This window comes from Plasmopara halstedii (assembly GCF_900000015.1).
Source record: "Plasmopara halstedii genome assembly, contig: Scaffold_1343, whole genome shotgun sequence".
NCBI classification, from domain to species: domain Eukaryota; phylum Oomycota; class Peronosporomycetes; order Peronosporales; family Peronosporaceae; genus Plasmopara; species Plasmopara halstedii.
Genome location: NW_020188258.1, coordinates 410,834 through 428,077, shown reverse-complemented (window position 1 = coordinate 428,077; position 17,244 = coordinate 410,834). Strand labels below are relative to the sequence as shown.

The 17,244-nt window shown below is 44.8% G+C and overlaps 4 protein-coding genes across 4 annotated transcripts; all 4 read right to left on the bottom strand.

Annotated features, from left to right (window-relative positions):
• Window positions 1-381: 381 nt before the first annotated feature.
• PHALS_01104 (uncharacterized oxidoreductase yrbe-like) lies at window positions 382-1,461 on the bottom strand (the record flags this gene model as incomplete). The annotated part of the gene is made up of 1 exon (XM_024730904.1): window positions 382-1,461. The coding sequence occupies one exon, from the start codon at window positions 1,459-1,461 to the stop codon at window positions 382-384; it is 1,080 nt and encodes a 359-aa protein (XP_024581135.1).
• A 279-nt stretch (window positions 1,462-1,740) lies between these two features.
• On the bottom strand, window positions 1,741-2,883 carry PHALS_01103 (coproporphyrinogen iii oxidase; the record flags this gene model as incomplete). Its single annotated transcript, XM_024730903.1, has 1 exon — window positions 1,741-2,883. One exon carries the CDS (start codon window positions 2,881-2,883, stop codon window positions 1,741-1,743), a length of 1,143 nt encoding a protein of 380 aa, XP_024581134.1.
• Window positions 2,884-3,427: 544 nt separating this feature from the next.
• PHALS_01102 (uncharacterized protein) lies at window positions 3,428-3,683 on the bottom strand (the record flags this gene model as incomplete). Its single annotated transcript, XM_024730901.1, has 2 exons — window positions 3,428-3,476; window positions 3,523-3,683. The coding sequence occupies 2 exons, from the start codon at window positions 3,681-3,683 to the stop codon at window positions 3,428-3,430; spliced, it is 210 nt and encodes a 69-aa protein (XP_024581133.1).
• A 6,436-nt stretch (window positions 3,684-10,119) lies between these two features.
• On the bottom strand, window positions 10,120-10,445 carry PHALS_01101 (uncharacterized protein; the record flags this gene model as incomplete). Its single annotated transcript, XM_024730900.1, has 2 exons — window positions 10,120-10,344; window positions 10,416-10,445. The coding sequence occupies 2 exons, from the start codon at window positions 10,443-10,445 to the stop codon at window positions 10,120-10,122; spliced, it is 255 nt and encodes an 84-aa protein (XP_024581132.1).
• Window positions 10,446-17,244: the final 6,799 nt, after the last annotated feature.

Here is a 17,244-nt window from a genome sequence, read left to right as displayed (position 1 = left end):
CAATTTTCAGCGAGAGTTGAAGTCAAAACGGGGGCGAAATGTGAACCCGAAACCCTACGAGACCGCTGTTTAGCCAAAAATGTCGGCTAAACCGAAAAAAGTATCACATACATAAACAAACTACAAAAACCGTGCGAACAAACAAACACAAAAACGAAACAGCATATCAAACTGTGGTCAAAAGACGCAATTTTTTTGAATGCTGAATGGTGAACGTTAGCAAGTGAATAATCACGAAGCGTCAGTGATGCATTTATTGTTATCGTAACAGCACGGCTGCTAATGAACCTCGCTCCGATACGTGGATAATAGCAATTCACGAGCTTACTTTTACGAGTTGTAGTACACGATCTAACATGATTCAGTGCCACGACCTGATCCTTAGAATTCGTACTCGCATTCTAAGATCGAGTCAGATTCGGGTGCCATTTGCTTGCTTCCAGTATATTTGATGGTGACAACCTTTTTCTCAACCGCGGCAATGCGAGCAGCCTCGGCAATGATGGTATTCATGCGTGAAGCTCCCCAATGAACACGGGGGTACGTTTTGCCTTGCACCACGCCGATGAAACTGTCGAGTTCGAGTAGATACGCCTCACGGAAGCGCTCTGGGAATGAGTGGAATAGCGTGTCAACAGTAATGCCAGCCTTCATGGACTGTACTGTCGCGGTTTTGCTCGGGTTCAGCACCTGTAGCATGCCGTGTTCACCAGCCACTTCAATCCTTTGGTCGTAACCATACTCAGCACTACGACTTAGATCCATTGTGCAAACCACGCCCGTTTTTGGAAATTCAAGCCACACACTTGCCTTGTCCATGACGTTTGCTTCTCTCAATTCAGCTGATAAGCTCGTGCCGTGCGCGTAAACTTTTTCCGGGTACTCGCCTACTAGATCACAAACGTAGTCGATGTCGTGCACTGCGAGGTCGTGAAATGGATCTCCACCTGTCTTTAGAAACTCCATGGGCGGACATGGATGGTCACGAAAAACCGTGTGAATCGACTGCAGCTTGCCGATGCTCTGCTTGTCCACACACTGAGCCCGGAGGGCCTGGTAACTCGGGTCAAACCGACGCTGATAGGAGCAGAAGAGTTTCACGTCGTTCTTGTGACATACGTGGTATGCCGCATCAATTTCGTCTACTACGGCAGCAACAGGCTTTTCAATGCCAATAGCCTTCACATTTTTGCCCAGAATTCCGTCGGCGCAGTCGTTAATGAGTTGTAAATGCGTGGGAGTTGGTGAAGAGATCCAGACACCGTTTACTACACATTTTTTCTGCTTTAAGGCGCGGCCAGCCTCCGCAAGAGTTGTAAAGCACTCACTTCCATACTGGCTACTTATATCCTGCAGCTGATTGACACTGGCAAACGGATCGACGATTGCAGCGATTGAAATACGAGGATCATTTTGCATTCCGGCCAAGCGAATGCGTCCCATGCGACCAGTTCCTATCATAGCCAAATTGACATGGTTTGATTCGGATGCAAAGGTGCGCACACCCTTGGCAAACGTCAAGGCGCATGGCAAGCTACGAGATACGTTCGACAATAGCATATCAACAACGGGGCCACTCAAAAGTGTCACGACGTGACCTTACCCAAGTTCAAGTTGCGCTTAAGTAATAAAATGACTATAGACCAGCCAGTTTTTTTTAAATAATTGTAAAATAAAACTGAAAATCAGGGCAGCCAGAACTGAGAAGTATTTCAAATCGCTACAGCTTCGGGTTTCAGATTACTCACTTCTTCTTGCGAGCTCCTTAAGCAGCTCATTCGTCGAAAGCGTTTCCAAGTCGACGCGAGGCACATCGAGCCAATCTACAGGATCTTTTAACACCTCAAGAGTTCTCTCCTCCCATGAGCCAGGTGCTGGCTTATTCATGTACTCCCAGCGAGCCGTCAATGGCAACGACATGAGAATAGACTCGACACGCGACCCGGGGGTTAACAGACCAAATTTTGTTCCACGATCATACATGATGTTAAATTCCACGTACCGCCCACGACGAATTTGTTGCCATTCCTTTTGCTGTTGAGTATATGGCATATCCTTTCGCTTTTCCAAAATTGGCACATAGGCGTCCAACATGGAATTGGCACAATTGCGAATCATTTGAAAGTTATCCTCTGACGTATCAGTAAGATCATCAAAAAAGAAACCACCAATACCGCGGCACTCTTGACGGTGAGGAATGTAAAAGTACTCGTCGCACGCTTTCTTCCACTTCGGATAGATAGCGGCATCGCGCTTATCCAGTTGGGTTTTGTACACAGCATGGAAGTGACGGGCATCCTCTTCAAAGAGATAACTGGGCGTCAAGTCTGCACCACCGCCAAACCAACCAATTTTCTTCGAGTTTCCAGCATCGTCAAACAATCCAGTTTCCACTTCAAAATAGCGGAAATTAAGATGGATTGTCGGAGCCATCGGGTTGTGCGGATGCATCACGAGACTCACTCCACACGCATAGAAGGGAAGATCGACTCCTGCCTTTAATTCCTTGCCTCTGGCCGTCATCTCTTTTGCGGCAGCGGGTGGAAGCGTCCCGTGAATGATAGATATACCCACACCAGCTTTTTCAAAAACATTGCCATCTTGCAAGACCCGACTACGGCCACCCCCGCCGTGACCTTCACGTTCCCACTTATCCTCGATAAACTTTTTGCCATCTAAGGCCTCAATACCTGCACAAATCTCGTCCTGAACGCGCAAGATGAGCGCCTCCATACGCTTCGGTAATGGAGCTTTGGTGTTGAACTCGATGCTGCTCTTTGATGTCTTGTCCTCGGACAATGGTTTGTACAGGAACTCGGACGCGGGGACAAAACCCTTGCAACGGCTGGAACCGCGTTGTTGCGATATATACGTTACACCCATTGTAGCAGGTATGGCAACAGCGGCAAGCCATGGCCGCGAAGATTTCAACACTGTACCGTAGAGACGCATTTTCAATCTGAGGCTACGAGTAGAGGGAGTTCTTATCTGAAGGTAAAAAGCATTAAAAAATGCAAATATGTAGTATACAGGATCCGATTATTTCTTAAGTGGTGAGACACCTAATTGCGACCAATTGTTATTCGTCGGGAAATATACATCCTTTTAGTGATACCCACAATAACCGCCGACGTGGCACAGAATCAACGTACCATCACTCTCATCCTTATCGAGAACTAATCATGATACTTTATCACGGTACTTGCAACAGTGTTGCTGTGTACTTTGCATAAAGGATCCTTCCACTCACATCACCACCAGCGCTGACAGATGCACAGAGGATGGGCACGTACACACCACCCAGGAGCGGAATCGCAAGCAGCTAGTTATTTAGTGTTTTCTATGTCAAGAGTGACATTACATTTAAATACAATTTTTCCTTTAACTGACTATATGTTGTTGCTCTGATAGTCACGTGTCCCACCCATTACATCTCAGTTCCATCGTCGTAGAATGGTACCAACACTTCTTCACCTCTGAGCTTGCAGAACTATCTAAAATTGTGAGGCAGTTTCGTGTAACCGTGCAAACACGATATTGTGAATTGTATAGCACTCTTTGTGTGATTTTGAAAACAAATTAATACTTACAAAGATGAAAGAGACCGTTAATTGAGGACCTTGGTACAGGTAAGCTTCTGATAGGGTAAAACGTGATATCAAGTATTCGTCTGGATCGGACATTAAGCACACGTTATTCATTAGATAGCCAAGCAGTTTAGAAACTACTTACGTTAGAGACTCTGGCTTTCGTTCCAAGGTCAATCTAACAAGCTGATCCTCTGTGCGCTCATGAGGCGATATCTTTCAGTCGAGGCCTTTTTTTGCAAAGCGTCCGACAAACTCGTTGCACATGGTAGCACTTCAATATTTCTCACAACCGAGTCATGAAGAGGCTGCACCCTTTGTGTGAATAGTTCCTATCTCCGGAACAATTTGGTACAAGCGAAATCCTTGTACCGATTGTGGGCAACGAAAGATTCAGGTTTTAGCGGTCGAGGGTCAGAAGACGCCTGGGGCCATTCACCAGCAACAAGAATGCGCTACACAACTGAATGCTCGTGGAAGAACAGATGGCATCCGCCATGAGGCAACAAGTGTGGAGAGTCCAGGCTTTTGAAGGCAGGAACAGAGTAATCCCCCTCGGATGGGAAGATTTTTTTTGCACATACGTTAAGCAGAAAAAGTTTCACTTGCGCTCTCGAGGTTAGGAGGCTGCGCACATTAATACGCAGTATCTTTGTGAAGAGACACCATCGACAGATTTGAATCGAAATATGTCACAGGTGATCGCACTGCGTAATCAGGGGTATCGAGTGTGTAATGTTCGTGTGAGAGAAGTCGAGAGCTCGCGGACTATATCCAGGAAGTTAGTGTTCATATATCGCTGTAATGGCGTTAATTTTCTTCCGAAGGGAGAAGCGATTACAATTTTCATAGAATGTCTTCAAACTGGTGTAGCTCGCAACTAGACCTTCCGTTGTCATCCTTACGCTTTCAAGGAAGCGGTGGTGTCGCATTGAATGTGAAAATATTTTCCGTGCGATGAGTGACGAAGCCAAATTGGAAGCTGACGCATTATAACCGCGTTAGAAGCAAATGATCTGTGTACGCTGAAGAAGAATCAAGAGCTTTACTTCACTGCTGAGCAACTTCACGGCTGAGCAACTTTATGTTGCTTACAGATGTTACATGATTGTGTATTTGCGCATTTTCTACCCCTTCGTTCTCGGCTGAGAGATACGAGTGGTTGATCTCTCACAGTCGTTAGCAACCAATAGATAGTATACGGGAGCATTGAAGAGGCTGAAAATGGACACGATATATATGAGTCTTACACCGAGACAACAAGAATCATGTGCTGAAGAACACGTCGAGCCTTCAACTTGACGTTGAGAATCTGACAGCGAAAAACGCTGTCTCGTGTATAAGATATTCAGCAATTCTATCTGTGCCTACAGACTTGCCTTCTTCTTATCTATATTATTATAAAGTAATGTCAGACTTAGATTCGTAAGTATCAAGGCCAGCATTGATAGACCTGTGTTCTGCCCCATAATAACTTAAGAGAGTGGCTTGGCCCCGGCGGCATATAGCCCAGATTCAAAGCAAGATTTTCTGACATGGCACGACATTTTATTAATTCTCTTGAAACTATCTAAGGTGTTAAAGCGCGGCAAGAGAAGCAATATTCAGTGCTATGCGCGTGATTTTTCAGCTTACGCCGAGACGGAAATAATTAAGAGCTAGTAACTCTGCAAGTGATTTCTTACCCCGCTGGTCATAATTTCTTAGGAGTAATGACTGCACTTCGAGCGCCACCGGCTGGAAATGACCCGAGTCCACCATTAGAGATGTTCCCAAAGTACTGATTGTTGGGGTGTGTGATGAGTAGCATATGTAAATGCACACTGGTTGAAGAAATCGCACCGCCGCATTCATCTAGAGGCTCTACAAAGCCGCTTCTGTGAAAACAATATTTACCTACATTGTTGACTTTGCAAAGTACAAACCTCGTCGCAGACTTCGAGATGATAGCCTACCACTTCAAGCTGCTGCTATTTACATATCTGCTCGTCCGGACAAATAAGCTATAAGAGCTACCGACCGAGGCTCCTATCAGCGCAAGATCGATCGCCTCTCACACTACGACAGGCGACTCTGCCTCTTTTCGTCGACAAAGGCCGAGAGTGCACCAGGCCGTAAGCGGCCTGGTGCACTCTCACGTCAAAAAGATAATCCCAGAAACGTGGAGCCTCAAACTTTGATCAGCTTTCGCATAAAGGATTTCTCGTTTACGCCATCAGATATTGGCAACAGAATTGCTGTATACGGCAGTTGAAAAAATGTTCCACGCGAGATTGGATGACCCCTTGCACATCGATTGATCCAGGTGAAGAACGACCCCCTCCGCGGCTGTTTTCTTAGTGCTGTATCGAGTGTGGTGGCAGTTTTACTCTCTTCAAAAGTCACGCTGTGCGTCCGGATCTAAGATGGATCGTGGTTCGGATGAATTGATCATTGCACTGCGTCGATTCCTTATAGTAGAGGCTGCAGTTTATGGCGGAGATGCTATAAACTGCAGCCTATGATACAGCCCTTCACATTCGACTGGCTTGTAAGAGCGATATCTGAATATAGCTTCAAGAGTCATAAATTTAACACATGGATCTAATTGAGGTATGACCGAATTCCTGCTTTGATGTGACCAGGAACGGTTCGATGTAGCGCACTCGCTATTAAGTATGATACTGCACGTGTAGATAGATTAAAGAATCTTGCTTGACTTCACATTTGTGTGTTGTGCCTGTCGTTATTGCTTCTGATCACTTGATTCTCACTCGTAGCGTAGCACTTCTGTCGCATGACGATCAAACTCATTGAAACAAAGTTAATTGTACAACGAAGTTTATCTTGATTGATATCAGCAAGTCCAATTGGATTGAAAGCGTCTCTCCTTCCAAGCCTAGAGAAGCTTCTTGGCGAACGCAAATCAGAGCCGGGGTTGTGCAAACCATCGATTTGAAAGGGTAAAGCCTATATAGGGACGCACTGCGTTATACAACGCCGACACAATGCGAAAGAAATTTGCTTTGGCACTGCGATGATTTAGAGTTTGTCGTCTAGCAAGCTATAACTGCATTTTATATGACCACCTGTTTGCTAGTGGTTAGGGTAAGCATTTTCGAAGTGGTGTCTAGTTTTGTATGAAATTTGCCAACACTCTTATGTAAAACGGACGTCTCTATCTGATACAATGAGCACCAGCAAGCCGTGTTGGCGAAAAAGATACTGTCGTACATCAACTTGGCTGTATTCTAGCATTGCTGACAGAATTAAGACTTGTAAAGATACTCGGGCAATCCACAAAGACCACAATACCGGTATCACGAGACACGCAGTTGAAAACTTCGAGAATTATATACATACTTATGGAGTGCCAGCACTTTGCCGAATTCAGCAGGCTCGTAATAGATGCAGACGTATGTGACGAGCGCTAAATCGTTGGCACATTTGAAACGTGCGCACATATGTATTTACCCGCTTATACATATCGGACCGCCAATTTGCTGAGCTCATTGATCAGTATGTCTTCCCGTGGTGGCGGTTGTTGAAGATTATCATGTCATCGGACATAATCTTGTGTTTGGGGCCCCCATCATGCCGTATCACTACACGTGGTGTTTCAATGAAGCGGAGCTAAGCTACAGCAAGCCTTTGAATGAAAAAATAGCGGTGCAGACTGACAACAGTACTTTCAATAAGCTGGCGAGTCTCAGACGGGATTATGCGCTCTTGTCACCGACATCTACTTGATGTAAGCGTAGCCTACAGCAAGGATCGGAGCCTCATAGACGACATGGAATGACCGATAAGGGTTCGAAACGGCCAAAATTGGAGCACGCACGATCTGCTTTGTATAGCCTTGATAGTCGCTTCTTCTGTCACACCCCACCACCATTTCACATCGTTTTAAAAATGTTGTTGAGGTGTCGTGTCATGTTGGTATCGTTTGCTCTGTCTTTGTCCAAGTAGTTGGCTATGCCAAGCTACTTTCCCCGATTCGTCTAAAGCAGAGTCACCGGCTAGTCTACTAGCCTTTATTGTAACAACCTCGTGTGTTAATCTCAAGAGAAATTATAAGGAATTCTACGATCCATTTTCCGCAATAAGTGCTTTGAGCTTTTCCTCACGACAGATTCATTAATGACGGATGATTAGCTTAGCTCCTTCTCCAGTACGAAAGGACCAGATCGGCTACTTTACCATCGCGCAATTACTCGTATACATCACCAAGTGATTATTTTGTAAGTCGATTAGAGCCTCTATGGTATAAAGAGAAAGGATACACAATCCCTGACAGTCTATCAACAAGAAGATCTACCCCAGACTCGTGGCGCTCACTGCTCCGCACAGTAAGCGCCTCATACGGTAGTACTGACTCAGCAATACTGTTTCATCGCAAAAAGCACTAACTATTCTTGATCACCTCATCTTAAGACTCTTCTGCTTGCGATTGATCGTCATCCGTCTACAACAGCCCTGTTACGTGAGACCGCGATACATGGTCGCGCTTACTCTACGCCGATTCTGGCACGAGAGACACCAGCCAATAGCTGATACAAAATGTCCTTTAGGACGGTCATTCTTTGAAGAGCACGACGCAACGTAAAATCGCACAATACTGTCTCAGCAGGAACACCGCATTTATCAAGCTCTCTCAGCTGTCTCTGTATGGAATCATAGCTCACTGCTGATTCTTCTTTCCGAGCTCTGTTAAGCGCTTGGCAATACCATTGTCAATATTTTCGGACAATGCGATGTCCTACACGGTTGCTAGCACATCTTTGTGCCCGCTCCATATAACTTCTACTTTCTGGAAGGGTGGATTATTGACTCACTAAAGCCTCACACGAGAGAGATTCGTGGCATATAACTTTTCAATTTTTACTCGACTTATGGCTTAAATGTTGCACTTGTGTTATATGTATAAAACGATTTTATCGCGATCGGGCCCAGTTAGAGCGCATACACTCGAGCACTGCTCGCAAATGCGCAAGTTGGATTACCATATCGGACAACAAATTGCTCTGCATGGGTATGGATGAATACATCGTCGATATACCGTTGCGCATAGCCACGACATGGCCTGAGCAGCTGTGTCACTAGTCGGCTGAATGTCGGCGGTATATAAGCGAGTTTTCCTGGTATAACAAACTACAGTCAGAGATCTTGCTCGCAGTAGCTGTCAGCTTTTCGCACACAATGCTCTGATAATATCTTCAATGAGAGATTTCTCCATGGCGGATAACGAGCCCAGTTCCTCCTCTAATCATTTGCATGTTTTGCGCACATCTTCAAGTAATATAGATCTTCTCACTATAAGAGCTTCTGCCGGGGGGTAGGGGGCTAAGCATCTCTAGAGCTATCCGATCACTTTGTTCACGGGAATGATATCTTTCTCGCCACACACACGTGAATTTTACTGCTCTGCACAGTGAGCGCATCGCGCGGTAGTGCTGACTCAGTAGTACCATTTCATGACAAGGACGAATCATCCTTGATTGCCTCACGGCCTGATACTTTCACCTGCAACTCTTACTCTCCGTTCCACAGGATATTTTACACTCAGAAGACCACGATCCCGGGTCTGGCACACAAGATACCAGCTTACAGCTGCCTCTAGCTAACCCATCAAATACATCACAACACATTGTCGTTCACCTCTGTACCGGCGAGACGCCCTTTGGAGACCGTGATATACGACGATTAAATTTTATTTAATCATGGCATTGTGAATGACTGCTTTTTTGTCTTTTCTAAGCTCTTCTCTAGGCACTTAGTAGGCGATGTGCTAGAAAGTTCGAACGATCCTAGAATATGCATCGAAGCTATAGTAATTTCCAGAATTGCGTCTTCTTACTAGCAGTGGTTCATGAATCATCGAGGCCCACTAGAATAAAATGCGTGGCACCTAAAGATCTCAACTTCGCGTCGAGGCGTGACGTAAGTTGTTCAAGCCATACCATATCTAGAGATCAAATCATAAATCCTGGCCCAAGACGAGGCAACACTTTCACTGCACTGCAAAGCTCACAAGGAAGTTTGACAGAACACTCAACACATTCTCATCACAAAAAGCATGAATATTGTATTCGTGCTTTGGTGCAATTAATGTTTACACTTACTGGCTACTATATTCAACAGTCACCCGTCGTATGTAACGACAAGACGTTCTAGGACCTTTTTCGATCGCATGAAATCTGATGGTTGATGTTGGCAATCAAGGACTGTGAGGTGTGAGACTCAAATTTCCTAGATAAAGCCACCATTTGTGGGCTGGGTTTTACTATCCTCACCATGTACAAAGCGCGACAGAGCTCACATTTTTCTCGATAGACCGCATGCGCATACTAAGACTCAATGCTTACCCGCGATAAATTGTCAGGAAATCCTGTATCGAATATTGACTCTTCGCACCTATTCACAGAGAGGGGGGGCACGAAGGTACAAATGCGTGTAATTTGCATCTGCGAGTACCACAATTCAGTTTGGCAGCTAAGAGATCAATCCCTTTCATTTTTATTGTAACTGTGGTCTACTACCTCTAGTGTAGCCTTCACCGTTTGCCATGCAACCGGTCAATGTGGCTTGATATTTGTGTCGGGCATTGAATGCAATTTGTACTGCTTTTTCCTAAAGCGGTTAACTGCACGTAGATATTATCAATGCGAGCAGAATCTACGCGGGGACCTTCTAGATAAGAAAATTGTACCAATATCGATAATTGGTCCGCCGCCGTCGTGACAAATACAGATGTCAACGTTTGGTCAATGTCCACCAGCTTTTACTAACCGGTTGAGTAGATAAGAATTATGAACTCACACAGTACGCCTGGTAAGTTGGAGCACAAACCGCGTCATTTGTCGCTTTGACATTTTCCATGCTAATAAATGCCCCTGATAGAAATGTACTGCATATTAGTGCATATTCTTCCGCGCGATTGATTCATTTGGAGCATGACCGAATTCACAGTCACCCGAGTTTCAGATACAGATTTCTCTTTAAGGGCAGGACGCCCAACAGTAGCGGGCACTTAATGGGTCATGTGAACCTTCCACTGACGCCCGGATTGGGGTGTTTCTGGAGATGTCTCAGCAGTAATTTTTTGAAGCTAGAAAACGCTCCCACTCGAGCCTTTGCTACCTCTTCTCTGTCCCCGTCGGGATCTGGATCAAAGATAGATATCAGTTAAAAAGTGTGATCCAGTTGTGTCGAGAACAGGAAATTAAAGATCTTGTGCTAGGCTGGCTTTTTTTATGATTCGGTCGTCGGATTGACTACGTGTTTTATCGAGTGCAATGCGACTGCTGATCGCCTTGACTGAAGCTATCCGAGTTGGCAAACGCTCACTACACTTACTAGGAGCAGAAACGATAGACTCTGGAGTTACTTGGTACTTTGATTGCTTTGTACTTGATATTGCTTTGTACTTGATATTGCTTTGTACTTGAGATTGTTATTATTGAAGCTAGTATGAACATATTTGCTTTACTATATCCGATTATAAAGTTTTGTTTTTGTTTCTCGTAAACTTAACAGCACATGTGTCCCGCAGACCGATTCTATACTGATGACCATCGTCTTCATTGGTTCCCATACTTTGACACCTTTATATTTTGTGCAATAATACAAAAAGTTAATCGCAGTTTTTGTACACTTGTACAATAGTATAGGCTGTCTAGTTAAATGAAGGTGTTATTTGTGCGCACATAACAGTCTGACATATACGTTGTCTTTACTATTACCTCCACTCTAAGCTGGAGGGGCAACAGAGTTAATACGTACTCCGTCACACCTTTCCCACCAACATGAGAATTTCACTGAGTCCACAATATTTTTTCTCATCCTAAATCAAATACGGTTTTTTCTGGTTTAAAACATCAACAGTGTTACAGTGTACTTTGCAAAGAAGATTTTTGACTAAAAAGCCCGCGTAACAACGCACAGACGCTAGGTTCGTACTTTTCACCCAAGTGCGGAGCCGAGGGTTTGTCATGTGGTTTGGATTAAGTTTTGCTCATAATTTCGTAGGCGACGTGTATCAAATTGAATTCTAACTTGATTCAGCACTATAATATCTGTTTTACTATCTTCAATAATAAATACAATGTACTGCATGGTGTGAGGCTAACAGTCACGCGGACTCTCCTTTCCAAAGCCCCCTCGTCCTCTTCAGTATTAATACTCTGAAGGATTTGAGCTTTGCACAAAAGCGCCCCGTGCTTCATAATATCGCGCGTGCGCCGTCACACGTCAACCATAGTACGGAGCTACTTTGGAGATCAACATCATTTGTTTTATTGTGATATTCGCAAAAGTGAGCGCTCAACAAGGACCCCACTGCACTTGAGATATATCTTCTTCTTGAGCATGTATAATACCTGCTTCTTAAGCCTCGTCCACATCGGAGATACTTTATCTGGTGCATTTCCATGGCTCAATATTTCTCTCGAAATGACACGGGTTTTGCGACCGACGACCTCAAATATATTCCGGGTGATGAGGCCAAGGTGCTTCATGTAAAAAACGATCATATTGATTTGCGAACTTCAAACCGTCAATTCCGTTCACAATAGAAGCCTTAAAGCTGATCCCCTCTCGGGAATGAGTGCTCCCACGCGCAATCTACGCGCTTCATACCCGATTTTTCTTGTGTCACAACATTAAGCGGCAAAGCTCATGACGACACCCAGCCTAACCGAAGCTTGCCCGTCTGCAAGGAAAGAGTCACAATGACATCCTCAGGTCCTGTCGCGTCATGGAACGAGTTGAACCTATCAGAACTTGCATGTTCCACCGAAAAAGGCATTCAAACGCACATCTTGCAAGCAAACCTTCTGCTCAAGTATACAGCAAACTGAGTGGTATAATCTGCTCCGTTTTTTGTCTCTCGGGGCACTACCTCTCAGAGATCCCAAAGCACACCTGAGTTGGCGTAACTTTGTACCTCAATGAGAACCGTACGTTGTGTACAGAATGCTGAAAACAACTGAATAGTATCGCGATCAATTTGCGCACTCGAAGAGGAACACAAGTCGTATTAATCGTCTTACAGCCTTACAAATCGACAGTCACACTGGATCGTTTTTTTATGCTTGACTTTGCAATGTATTAAACACAACATAAGCGTCAAGGTAGATGCTCACGACCTAAAGTTTTTGGTAGTAACATCTTTGATTAGCGCCATGGGCCTGTTGATGCAGATTATAGCCGAGTAAACTCAAAATTTGGTAGGACGCCAAAAAGCGCGCTGCGTTTGGCTACACTGTCTTTTCACGCGAGGTGATAAGAACTGAGAATGCTTCAGGTCATATGGAATAAAATCGTCAAGACAATCTTGCCGAACTGGGACCTCAAACTCTCTTGCGCTGGCAGTGTGAAAATATCTCCCATTTACTTCATTAACGTTCGTCATATCGCCGATCCGCCGAATACCATACGGTCCACATGAAAGCGGACTACCCCTTGCTTTTCGAGCACTTGGCTGACGACGATCCTTTCGCGGTTGGCCCTCGCGGGATCTCGAAATTCTGCGGTATGTCAACTCTCTTAGAGAGTATAAGCGTGTTACCATCACTGAGTTGCGTCACAATTCGGATACACTGACTGAGCTATACCATCGTATGAATTATCCCATGCAGTTCAGAGCCATTGTGATGCACTAGCGCGGATGTTACTGGAGTACATGGATTGGTTATGTCGCTGCTTCCTGTTTAACAAAGCGCTTCACATCCGGATGGTGTGTAGGCGCGAAAAGGTGATGTGGCATCAACGAGTCCTCGTAGAGCACAGAATGTGCTCGCACTTCTAAATTTTATATAGTCTTACCTTATTCTGACGAAGACCGTGAACAGTCCGATGTAACGGGAACGCCATTTTTCATATAGACTTCAGACACTGCATGTGTAAGTACGTGATTAGCGAGTGTTTGTAGATTAATCGCGTCAATCTATATACTCGCTGCAAATGTTATTCGCCTAGCTCCGGAATCTGCTCATTGCTTATGCCTCTATCTTTCAGCTATAGCGCCGCGTACTCGGCGCACGATGTCCAATATCTTCAAAATAAAATATGTCATTTTGTGGCGCAGTAACTACAGGATGAAATCAATAAGTCAATATATATCAACAACCGTACCCCAACCAACTATTGCTTTGAGGCGGTGTCAAATGTAACACTATTAAAAAATACGGTGAAATGGAGCATTTCGCTTCACACTGCGGTTCCACAAATGAAGGAATATTCTCGCGCGACACACACATTCCGTCTGTACATTTGTCTGTCGGCGATTTCTGTTCGACATATTCAATCTGATACTCACCATGTTGAACACAATCACGGATCTCAGAGAAAAAATGACCATCAGTTAGCCGCGATCTCTTTCGAGGAACAACCTGGCTGCATCTTACTGATATTACTGTACTGACAGCAGTAGTGCACTGGAGTTGCCGTGCACTTTGCACATATGCTTTACTCGAAAAGCCCAGATTAATAAATTCACCGAGGCTAGATTGGTGCGCTCCCTGCTGAAGCAGATTGGAGATCTTCTAACGGAATTAGTTGTCTATTTACCTCTGGTACTTCGAGAGCACATTTAGTTCCTTGAGTACTGCTAGAAATATACGTCTTACAACCTCGTGTAGAAGTAAAAATATATTTTCTGATCTTGCAGCTGGCAGCCCATATATACCACGGACCCCTATTTTATAGCTTCGTCGTCTGATACTTTGGTACTTCCGAATATTCTGTAATTACACTAAGTGCAATATAAGTCCCGCCCAATTGTAAGGCGTTAAATTAAAACAGTTATCCCACATGTATAATGAATAAATATACAAGATAAGTGGGCTTACCCCGTTATACCCCCGCTAAGGTGCGGACCTTACTAGAGCCCACATTTATTTTGTCACTTATAACACTGCACAAAAGCGACTTCTGCACAAGGAGTCTCTCTCGGCCCTGTGCCTTCTATCGTGCCTGCTACCCAGATTGTACTTGCTCTGGGAGTAACCTCTCGCGCACCAGAAACTTGGATCAGCAAGCCCTTGCAGACGGCGCGATTCTCGAAACCGACAACCTTGGATATAGTGCTACGGTGCTCACGAGCGAGAAACGATTGTAGCAATCCTGTAATTCTTGTCCAAACACCTTCTCCCACATCTAACAACATTGAGCCTAGCCGCCCCCCAAGAATGAGGCGCTCACTGCGCTCAGCCTACCTGCTACACAAGCCTTGAACCTCGCGACCATTCTCATCCACAGGAAAAGATATCCTTCCGTGGAATCTTTAACGATTTTTAATTCGCTGACCACGGCCCAGAATGTTCATCTAAATGCGAAAGCTTATTGCCAACTCTTGAACTCCAGTTCATCACTGCATTATTGTGGTTTAAACCTTCTAATTCTGCTCGACACACTGATGGGATGCTAATCCACCTCAGTCTGGGCATCGAGAGCAAAGTTGATTCCGAAAAGTCGCTCCGCCTGCCTTCTAAACTTACAGTTACTCGCTCCTCAGGCCAACTACCTGTGCTTTATCAGCAGCGGTTGGTGAAAACTCTAAATCTCCATGAGAGATGGTCCTAGAATACTTATAGCAGTCGGGAGTGCACTGGGTGAGAAAAGTGAGTCGCCTCATTTGTCTTACAAACCAGCTTCAGGGAGGAGGGTACCCGTCTTTACCGTCGTCTCATGCTTGACTTTACAAAGTAAAAAACGGACGTCGAGACGAAATTCCATCACCCCCAGCTCCTGCTGATTCCAGCACCGCAAATCTCCATGAGACAGCTGATATAACTTGTCTCATACTAACCACAAGGTTACCTTTTACTCGCTGGAGATTATAGCCGAGAGTACAGCAGGTCGTAAGCGCCCAAGACACCAGGAAAATTATGCCGTAGGACCTCGAAATCTTTAAGTATTCAACTGAGTGTAATCGCGCCTTCTTCACTAAATGCTGACACAGCCCTAATATACCCACCCGCCCACTAAGCGTTCTGCGTAAAAGGACCACCGCGTGCTCATCAAGAAATGCCGGCGAAGTTCAGCCCTCTTAAAGCTAGACCTCATTGTCACTAGGTTGTGGCGGGACGTCGTCTCACTCTGAGACTCATGACTTGCGTCCGAAACTGCAATGTGTCAGACCTCGAATATGCTTTTCGAGTTCACCATTGCACTGTCTGGCATGAAGTATCTCCAAAATAATTCAGAACTGCGTCGCAGCTTCGGATTCGGAGCGGAGGGATGATAAAAACGCTCCTTCACCTTCAACAGAGTTCTTCACACCCAACTGTCTCGGTAAAATGGGATCGTGACATGACTTTATTAGGCTCAGTAGAACACAGAATGTGTTTGCTTTAAGAGCACAACCCAATCCTTTCATTGCTGCAGTCTCGAGCGGTTCTAAGTAGCGCGATTACAATTTAGTCTTACAGACCACAGTGCATTTCAGAGAAGTTAACTACATTCAATAAAATTTGTGCTCCACTACTTTTTCTTGTGTGTTTTGGCCGTCTCTGGTATCGAAGCGTTAATTCAAGCAAATTGATTTTCAACCAAGGGTCGCGCATACTGCTCACGTCGCTCAGTCTTATTCAAATAGCATCGCTAATTTTGGTACGAAGAGAGCCGGGCTGATATTAGCTGTGCGTTTTGCCTCATCGATTGGCAATGCCATTGATAGTCGGGGCTACAAATAAGTGCATCCACCAGCTTATTAAGCCGACCTTGCTTATATCTAGCCTCGAAGATATACTCGGCAAAATTGAATGGACTCTCTTCCCATTTCCTGTGAGAGACGTGGTGACGATGCCGCTTGCGCAACGGCGTATGATCTGTATACATTTCAAACGGCTTAAAGCCAAGTACGCGCTTCCTTAGCTTAAAATGGACATACTGTATTTTCAGTAGGTCCTCATCATGAACGAGTTTCTTCTCTCCGCAGGATTAAGTGGGCGAGACTAAAGCATGATCACGCGTTCATACCAACTGGCATCTGTTTGGACTAAAGCACAACCTATCTGGATTTGGAAAGTTTACATCGTGACTTACATGAGAATTTCGTTATCCTCTCCAAAGCCGGCTCTACCACCGTACCCAAAATCATCTCCTTGTCGTAGTAGAAGATCGGCGAGAGGTCGTGTCGTATCGGTATAGTTTGCACTGTACCTGTGCGATTAGTTGGCCAGGCTGGACAACTTCCTCAGAATTTGTTGGTGCAGAGGCACTAGTCTACAATGACCTTATTTGCAGGATTTTGCCGCAGACCATGCTTCCGATGAAGCAATATAAAAAGGGAATTTCATGGGCGCGAAAGACGCACTTTTTGATGTTAACAATTGCTCATTTGACCTCATACACTCAAGCACTGATGCAAGTGTTTATGCGTCTGCTGTTCACGAATTCCACAGTTTCCGTATACTTCTGCATTTTCTAATGCGGAGCTCAGTAGGAAACTGAGTGGTCCGATGTCGTTGGCCCAAATACACTTCCAATTGCCTTCTCCAAACATGACATCGCACGTGCCAATCCTTTCCTCTGATCACACTTCTTTTTGACTGCCTCAGTTGTAAGTTTGTCTATATTAATGTGTATAGACGTAGTGACTTCTCAATTTTACCTAGCTGTGTATACTATACTGTATCAACTCTAATAAACAAATCAGTATTGAACTTTACCGTTC